The sequence below is a fragment of the Pieris brassicae genome, chromosome 6 (genome assembly GCF_905147105.1).
Source record: "Pieris brassicae chromosome 6, ilPieBrab1.1, whole genome shotgun sequence".
NCBI lineage: Eukaryota > Metazoa > Arthropoda > Insecta > Lepidoptera > Pieridae > Pieris > Pieris brassicae.
This window is the reverse complement of record NC_059670.1, coordinates 702,552-712,082: the sequence shown is the minus strand read 5'-3', so window position 1 is coordinate 712,082 and position 9,531 is coordinate 702,552. Positions and strand designations below refer to the sequence as shown.

At 36.3% G+C, this 9,531-nt stretch overlaps 1 protein-coding gene across 1 annotated transcript; it reads left to right on the top strand.

Moving 5' to 3' along the window:
- Window positions 1-7,358: 7,358 nt before the first annotated feature.
- On the top strand, window positions 7,359-9,266 carry LOC123711260 (zinc finger protein Noc). Its single transcript, XM_045663759.1, has 2 exons — window positions 7,359-7,594; window positions 7,715-9,266. The coding sequence occupies exons 1-2, from the start codon at window positions 7,508-7,510 to the stop codon at window positions 8,969-8,971; spliced, it is 1,344 nt and encodes a 447-aa protein (XP_045519715.1). The 5' UTR covers window positions 7,359-7,507; the 3' UTR covers window positions 8,972-9,266.
- The last annotated feature ends 265 nt before the right edge of the window (window positions 9,267-9,531 follow it).

Genomic DNA, 9,531 nt, shown 5'->3' with positions numbered 1-9,531 from the left:
GAAAACAATGCATAATCCTGAGACGAGAATTATGTGTTGTTAAAGAAATAATCCCCAGCGAGAGGGATGTTAATGTCGTAACGCGTCAGCCGTCTACGTGTTCTTAAAAACTTAATAATATTTTGCGTATGTAGACGTCATCTCGCATTACGTTTTCCACGAATGTTGCCGGAAAATTACACCATCACAACGAATAAACACGCGTGGCTGATCCCGCGTTTTGTCACATCAGCCGCCCGCGGGACCTTCTTGATATTTATTCAAATTATGATGCCTCGCCTCCCTCTTGTTTCGGCCCAAATGAATTTTTCATGCATACGAAGTCTGAGCGCTGGTAATTTCACTTTTTACTCCGGGTAATGTTTTCTTAATGCCCCTTTAAGATCTTACCCTGCTAAATTATTAATGAATGCTTAGTTTTGTTTCGTTTAAATTACTCTTTTTTATGTTTATCTACTCAACCGTATCAATTAAATACTTTATCTTTACCACAAGTATATAGTAATACATGAAAGTGACACTATCTGTATCTCAAAATTCATCCGTAATTACGTGTTAATCCATGTTTATAAATATTAGCAAAATACCTACAGCTAGTGTTATAAATTATAATCTTTACTGCATTTCTTACTTTACCGAAACACCATTAGGTATATCGACACTTTCAATTAATTTGGCGATCATTACTTTTTCTCCGTTAGTTCAGTCATCAATTTTCTGAACGAGACCATCAATGAACGTACGAAAACGAATGGAAGATCGTTTAACATTGAGAACGGCCTTGTCAACTGAAATGGATTCGGTGCTATAAATTTTGAGCTGTTGACACGTAACAGATAATATTTGTGTATTATTTCGTGGCAAACAGCGCTGTCGCTAAACAAATTTGTTTAATTTTATTTAGATAAGAATATAACCTTAATAATTAATGTATTTGCTGAAGTCGAGCGCAGTGCTGTGGTATTTGAATGTTTGTTCAGCCGTAGTCCGTGAGCGCCTACGTGTGTTTAAATTGATAAGGTTTTCGTGACTTGTAAATAAGGAACTGGTTTTGAACACGTAATTATCTCTTTCCGTGTCACCGTGTTAAAGACTTTTTGTCCTTACAGTTAATTGAATTACTAACAAAGTCTTTAGAGAGCGTGCATTCATTAAATATTTATCCTTCATTTCACAAGAACGGAAATTACCTCAAATGTTAAGTCAAGGATTCGTTTCAATTCGGCGAAGAAAAGATGTTGTAAAACTATTTACATATGATTAATTATAATTTATCTACGGAATTAGCTAATAATCTATATTGTAATATTATTTTTACATCTTATATATGTAATTTAGGATCTTGACCAAAGAACAGTCATAAGTTGACATAAAAACTTAAGTAACTTAAGATAATATATTTTGACTAAATTTTAAAATTTGGTAATATTTTATATTCTTATCTCGGAGGATTTATTAATCAGCATTATAAATCTGTTAAAACAATAATAAACGAGACGGTTTCGAAACGTGCCCAATGAGTCGCCAGACATTAATTGGTAGACGTGTTTTAGACCGTCATTTATAATGATTAGCCGGTCATAACGTCTGTCGGTCGACCTCTCATAAACTACCCCAGTGTAAATATCACCCTTTATCTGTCTTTAACAATTTCGTAAAACGCACTAAACCATCGTCAGAATATAAATTACCCAACAACACGAATCATCTTCGAACGAATAAAAACTGCTTCGGTAATTTCGATCTTATCATCGAACACTACGGGTGTAGAACTATACAGTTTTGTTCAACCGTGGCTAAATATATTTTGGTTATTTTGGCAGAGAACATCCTCTCAAATTGCCCCCTGCCAATAAAAAAGGGGAAGGCGCGGGACTGAATTTTGTTTATCGCTATCTTTATGGTGGGCCACCATTTATTTATACCGATGCGTACGCGTCTTGTAATATAATACTGCGGAATAAAAGTTTTTTTGTTAAGGGACCGATTTCACGCTACACAAATTCGTAAAGAAATATATTAGAGGGTATTGTGAGTTCCGCTCGAATTGTTTGCGATGCAGTCGATCGAATAAATTATGGGATGGATTAATCGATTGTAATCCTAAATTCTATTTATAGTAATTCTTCGCATGTAAGAGATTAATCATGCCTGAAACGACGCCATGCGTGACGGAAGATCGATAATAGAGTTGTTATTGTGATGTTCACGCATTAAAAAGGTATTCAAAAATGTTTGTTGGAATAAATAAATAATAATTGGAAATAGAGATAAAAACACAATTAAATTTACTCACACATATATATTTTTACACACTTATTAATAAAAGGTAATGTTTAATCGTTATAACAAAAACTGTAAATTAAACAATCTGCATAAAAATATATTCTTAATGAAATATGAAATATAAGAATGTCTTCAACACATTAACATAATATTATATATTGAATGTAGATTAAATTAAATAATTAAAAATAGAATTAACAATTCTCTTAACCTGCATAGTAAATATAATAATAATTGAAAATTGATAACTATAATAACATAATAAAAATTAAAAATGATTGGTATCTGTGACAGTGTAGCTACCTCGCTATGCCATTCTTTGAGCTAGGAAAGCCTGGTGCTTTAGGGTCACCGGCACTATGTACCAGGCGCGAAGTTAAAATATAAATTAGCGCCCAGGAACTTAAACCCAAAGGCCCATACTCCAAATTTACTATTTTCCAGCTGAATGATTGAATGAATAATAATAATCGTACAAGTTTAGTGCAGTTGTTTCTGTTACATTAGAAAATCTTAATATAACGTGACAGAATTCTTGTTTTACTTTTGACATCTGTTAGGGTCGTATGTGTTCTCCCCTTTTATCGCTACTGACCTAACGAGTTGTAATGTAAATTATTTTTCTAAGAAACAGTTAAATATGGTTATTTATTGTTCAACGTGCGTGCAAGTTGAAGTTTAAAATTCAACAGCTCCTGGTTTATTAGAACTGTTTGCTTATACATTCAGTGATTATAATGTAAATTAATTATACATTAATTTTACTACAGAATCACGTGTTATTTCTATATGATACAAGAGTGTTCCGCTTAAACCGATTCAGTTAATTGTAGCTCCAGTAATATAGCTTTGGAATCTTTCATCAGAAAAACCTTTTCAAAACCTTTTGTGACCAGTGAGGCATAAATTTTCAAGTTGTAATTTCTAAAAAGACCACGCTTATTTTGGGCCAAATACAATTTCGTTTGCAAATTATTCTCAGAATCTCGACTGTTACTTCGCAAAACTTCGAGATTAGCAAAATATACAATGGAGCATAAATTTTATTACTTTATTTACAATTAGTTAGGCTTACGAAAAGTGCAAATGGTGAAATCCCAAAACGTTGTAAAACAATAAAGCCATTCATCTATAGCGCCACCTTTCGGCAATCACCAAAAGGTCTATACAGGAAAATAGGACAAATGCCTCTCATTACAACACTCATTAAACATTGTCCTGCACTTTTGAGATGTTCCGGCGATGTCGGGCTACGACATCTACGAATACTGCCTAAATATAAACATAAGTTTATTAAGTAAAAATGTATCACTTGTCGTATTTATATTAAATGTATTCGTCGTCACTGAAGTCTTAGTTTCGAGGCTTGTTTTTTGGGTTTACAAAGTTAAAGCCAAGTTGAAACGAGATATATTTAAAAAAGCACAAAGCACAAGCACAAAGAAAACTATTAGAATTAATTGTCGAAAATTAGTTCGAATCGGCTGCAAATGTATTTCGTGGCCTTTCGCAAGTACGATCGTTTCTGTAAAATTATTTACAACGAGCGGCGTTCACAAAAGCTTGCTGTTTATTGCGCCATAAATAGTGATACAACAACAATATTTATTCCGTCTCACCTGATATTTATTGCTTTACTGCTTCGGCCTGGTTTTTACGCTGAACAACTTTGATCTGTGAAGGCTGTCACTCGACATCTTAATTTTACCTCAGCAAATATATTGCAATACAGGAAGTATTCTTAAAGTGTCACAAATACCTATGAGATATTCAATCTTACAGTTCTTATTTTTATGATTAAATAATAATCAAAACTCACCTTTGAAAAAATATAAGGCATAGCAATGTTCAGTGACCAAGTTTACCGCAATTTGCATAATACTTTTCACCTTTTGTAAGAAAAACATTTTTCGAGATAAAAAGTTTTTCCTTAAAAATTAAAGACAACGTTAAGGTAAGCGGAGAGGGAAATTTTATTACAAAGAGATAAAAGTCAGTCCTAAGGCAGATTTTATTATGTTCGTCTCTTATCTTTTCTTTAGGAAGATAACATTTTACAAGGTTATAAATATTACAATTAGGGGTTGAACAGAAAGGCAATTTTATGAGTGTTTTTGGGGGGTCCAAACTCGGTCATAAACTTTATGTTTATGTAAATAGGTCTTAGGTAAATATTCATAGGGTTTATTTACTCCATACATACCAATGTAATTTATATTATTATACTTCGTAAAGCTCAGTTTTGGAATATAGATACCTATTGTATTGAAAACGTGTTGACGTGTTCATGTCTAAAAGTATCTTACCTAAACTATGAAGGATTTGTGACCAATATTGGACCAACATACAAATGGGTGGGTCATGTCGATAAGTGATTTTGTCTCAAGCCCATGGTCTTTCATACAAAATCATAGTCCCGCACGCAACAACCACAGTCGCTGTAAGGATATTATCCCAATATTTAAATTTCTAACATAAATGAAAACAAAATCTTTTATAATATCCTAAGGCCTTAAAATATCGTAATTAAACATGGCCCATGACCCCTCAATCAATGCCTTACAGACATAAAGCGGCATAGTGAATATTTATATAAGACATAAAAATCTTTACGCATTTATCATTTCTAGAAAGGACACAAATAAATCTTTAAAATAACATCACGCTTATGTCAGGTGTCCCATTTACCAAATATTTAGACTCATCAACGTGTAAATAAAATATTTAATGGAGATGCAGAGCTATTTATTATGATGTCACGTTTCGTGTAATGAGAGAATAGTCGTTCTTTGTCTGACCGGATGCGGCGAGATCAAAGCTCCTCTCTGCGTCTGACGAGCCGCTAACCGGCGCACTGACACTTGGATTTGTGAACTAGACTAAAGACAACACCTGGAATTGCTTAGTGGTTCATGAATTGAACCGTATTTGCTATATTTTTCAATTAAAAGCAATTTCAGATCAAATCAAAAGCTTTCGTTGTATAAAAAAAGTTTTATTATTCTGTGCATACTTTAAATGTATATTTGAAATATTTTTCTTATATCCTGTTACTGAGTGTAAGAATTTTCGTCATGATCGTAGAACAATGTCGGATTTGATGTCAACAATTTACCGACTGAGTCGGTAAATTGACGAATTTGATAGGTGCGCTCATTGAAGCATATGATTTTTCTAGAAAACTGTGTAATTTAATGTTATTATTTTTATTTTGCTTCAAAACAAACCATTATGTTTGCTTGTATGGCAATTTTCATAATTACAGAATATGAATTAAAAAAGTTATGACAAAAAAACTAATATGATAACAAAACACTGCCCTGTAAAGTTTACTATTTGTCAGATCCGTCACTATTCTACGACTATGACGAAGTATACTTACTTGAACACAAATTACTGTTCGTTATAATATTATACAAATATCTTTGTAGTATTATTTTAATAACTGTATACTTGCTTCTGTTTAACAATGCAATGTAATACATTTAATTGTATTAAAATATTTGTATAAATTAGATTGTTTGAAAAGAGGCATAGAGAATACAAATAAACATTACAAACGAGATTAGGTACTTATATTTCATAGTGCGCACAAGGGTCGCCCTGAAAAGATTAAATAGGGGAAGAAACACTTTAAACCCAGAACCCCTAAACTTGTGTAAAAACTGACGTATCTACACATCCAATTTAGTTTTTCAAAACCACACGTCAAAAGAGACCGCTTTCGGCGTTTTAGAAGTTTTTTGTTCCTTTAATACTGTTTACACGTGAATAAATTATGTAATTGGGTTCGGATATCCGTGAAACGACTGATTCATGCGCACTCAAATCAGCCTCATTGTGGTCAGACTAGTAATTTCTTTTTAAAATCACCATTGTGTTTGTATGTATTCAATTAAAAGTTACACATAAATATAAGTATTGTTGTTACACTAGAGAGACCTTTAATGAAATTAAACTTTTACTAGTCATAGTCAGTTTTTATGTCAAAGAAGCGCCGACAAAACGTGTCTAATTTATCTGTTTAAAATAATGCTAATTCTTGTCTATTTCAATTTATGTCTATATTGTACAATACTAGAAATAAATAAATAAATTGATAATAGCATTAATTGCATGTAATGAATTTATTGTATGTAGTTTGATTAAATTTAAATGTTAGACTGTTGAAACGTTTTCTCTTCTATTCGAGGGCAAAAAAATAAATTGGATAACTTATAAAATAAAACAGTGGTAGTTTCTGTAATAATATTAGAATCTCTGTATTCCTAATTTATAGAAAAAGGGGCCTCCGAGGCTCTGTTTAGCAATAAAAATGTTTTTTTGTTTAGCGTGTCCGCGCTCTGTCAAATATATTACAACCCGCCGTGTTATTTACGACCTCTGTCGTCCGCCCATACGTTATACTTAGTATCTTTGTTTGGACACAATAAGCAATATTTCTAAAGGGACCGACGCTCGCAGCTGTTGATATGGGTTCCAAATTGACATATTTAATTTGATCGCTACGGAGGGCTTTCGACCGAGCCGTGTTTGACAGGTTTTTATGTCAGATTAACGTTAGCATTATGGAGTTTACGCCGTCAATAGAGTGAAATACGCGGTCATAAAGCTTTGAGATGAAACGTGTACGTGGAAGCGTCGAACAGATCAATTTACCCTTTGAACCGAGCTCGGAACAAAGGCGACTGTTAAAGCGTAAGTAGTCGAGAATGTGTCAGCGAAGCGCCGGAGAGCAGCGGTGTCGAAAGCGTAATAAAAGTGGCGCGGAACAAAAAGCCCCGGAGTGCAGCGGGCAGGTAGACGCGGCGGCTCAAAGCGACGCCGACCTGGGTGGCTGGCCGCTCGCCGCTCGCCAACGCCATCGCACGTCTCAATCCGCACCGGGCCTCCAGCCATGCCGCCTTTCCTTTTTCCCCTACCGCAATGCAGCTATGTGTCGTTTCCGCTTTATTTTTTATGGTCGTGTTCTGCAGCGGAGAGCTATAGCGTTGCTCTTCTAACAAAGACTTGAGATATCGCTATCTCATTCGAGCGGGGTGCGGGGGGTACCGAGTCCGTCGTCGGATTTTAGTGGGGTCTCGCGTCTCACAGTCAGCTCGAGCGCCACGACGTACGCACGCGTTCGTTTGGAATATCCCGCGCGGCACAGAGTACTTTGTTTTGAGAGCTAATAGTGACTACGTAAAGTTTTTTAGTGATCGTGAAAGTTTTTCTCCAAATGGTGGTACTTGAAGACGGAGGAATGATGAGCAGCAATCCTAACCAATACCTTCAGCCTGACTACTTATCACCACTTCCATCATCTGTAAGTATTTTATTTAAAAATATATTATTTAAATATTAAAGCGATATTATCAAAAAAAATATTAAAATCAAAGTTTAACACCAATAATTGTTTATTAATTTCTATTTTCTTTTGTTATAGTTGGATTCGAAGAAGAGCCCCCTTGCGCTTTTAGCGCAAACTTGCAGTCAAATAGGAGCCGACACGATGTCTTCGAAGCCGCTTCTTGCTTCTGTTGACAAGAAAAAATCAGTGAACAGTGTTAATAGTGAATCCCTCAGTCGTTCTTCACCGAATTCCTCAAAAATAGACAAGCCTCGTGCGACCCCTGAAAATAAACATTTAGCGTTCAAACCCTATGAAAATACGGTCGTAACCAAAAAACCAGAAGATACTCGACCCTCTTCTAAGGCTAGTTTGGACAGCCAGGATGACAAAAAATCTGGAAAAAGCACGCCCGGCCGTAAATCAACCACTCCGACGAGAGAAACTGGAAAGCATAGTCCGGCGAGTGAACAGAAGTCATCGCCTGCCGGTTCGAGTTCTGGAACGAGTCCTATCATCAGATCTGGATTAGAAGTTTTGGGACACGGGAAAGATCACCTGGGTGCTTTTAAAAATCTACATGGTCTGGCCGGATATAACCCTCTCACTGGACTTTGTTGTCCTCCAGGAATGGAACAACACGCTAACCCAGCCTTTCGACCCCCATACGCAGGGGCTCCATTTAGTGCTCACCATGCCGCAATGCTGGCGGCTGCAGCAGCGTTCCCGGGATCATCACCCAACCCTTACCTCGGCTACGCTCGCGTTAAAACTCCAGCCGGCGGTGAAACATTAGTCCCAGTCTGCAAGGATCCCTATTGCACTGGATGTCAATTCTCAGTGAACAACCACCACTTATTAATGAGCAACGGATCCTGTCCAGCCGGATGCACTCAGTGTGAACACCAAAAATATAATTTGGCGATGGCCATGGCTCTATCGCAACAAGGCCCAGGTGGTATCCCGTACCCGCAAGTTACCCGCCCTTATGTATGTAACTGGATCGTCGGCGAATCTTACTGTGGCAAGAGATTCGGCAACTCGGAAGAACTTCTTCAACATCTGAGAAGTCACACGGCCGACGGGTCGACTCCGGCGTCATCGGCTTCATCGCAGCCTTCATTGTTGAACCCTTTAAATCCACTGTTTACAACCGCCGGCTTGCGGAGCGCCTACCCGACGGGTCCTTTAAGTCCGCTCTCAGCGAGCCGATACCACCCTTACTCTAAAGCTGGTCTCCCCGCAAGTCTAGGATCATCTCCGTATGGAGCGTTCAATCCAGCCCTAGGTCCCTTTTACTCTCCCTATGCAATGTACGGCCAAAGACTCGGAGCGGCTGCAGTGCACCAGTAAATCAGTGCAGAGTGATGTTCTATGTCGACGATTCGGATGGACATGTTAATTGTTGTATTGTCCAATTTTCTTCTGTGATATCAATAGACTCTAATTTAAAAAGGCGGTCTGCGCCATGACAAAGTTAGTGAATAGTGCAATTTAATTGTAAGAAGTATTTAAGCAAACTTGTCAAGTTTGTGGCGACGCGGGTGATGTGACTTTTTTAAAGACTTTGTACAGCCAAATGCCTGTAAATAGGAATTATGTACTATGTTTAATATTAAATGACTATTTCAAATATATCTACGTGAATCAAAAACTTGTTTATTTTAACAGCACTGAAAGTTTAATAACTATGTTTTAGTCATTGGAGGAACCTGAGTTCTTATATTTAAATTAATCCCAAATAAGTACAAGAGTCGGTCTGTAACGTTTTAAATTGTGCTTTTCTGCTATGTATAGTTTTACTGTCGATTTTACGTCTTACAATATTAGTTCTCTCGCAATAAATCTCATAGAAAGCGCATTAAACGCAGACATAAAACTGAATTATACGCCATCAAGTTGGAACGACTTTC

Bases quoted from the DNA above. Each gene is read 5' to 3' on its own strand.
- LOC123711260 (XM_045663759.1), top strand. From the start codon at position 7,508: ATGGTGGTACTTGAAGACGGAGGAATGATGAGCAGCAATCCTAACCAA. The intron at 7,595-7,714 runs GTAAGTATTTTA...CTTTTGTTATAG, and splicing joins TATCACCACTTCCATCATCT to TTGGATTCGAAGAAGAGCCC.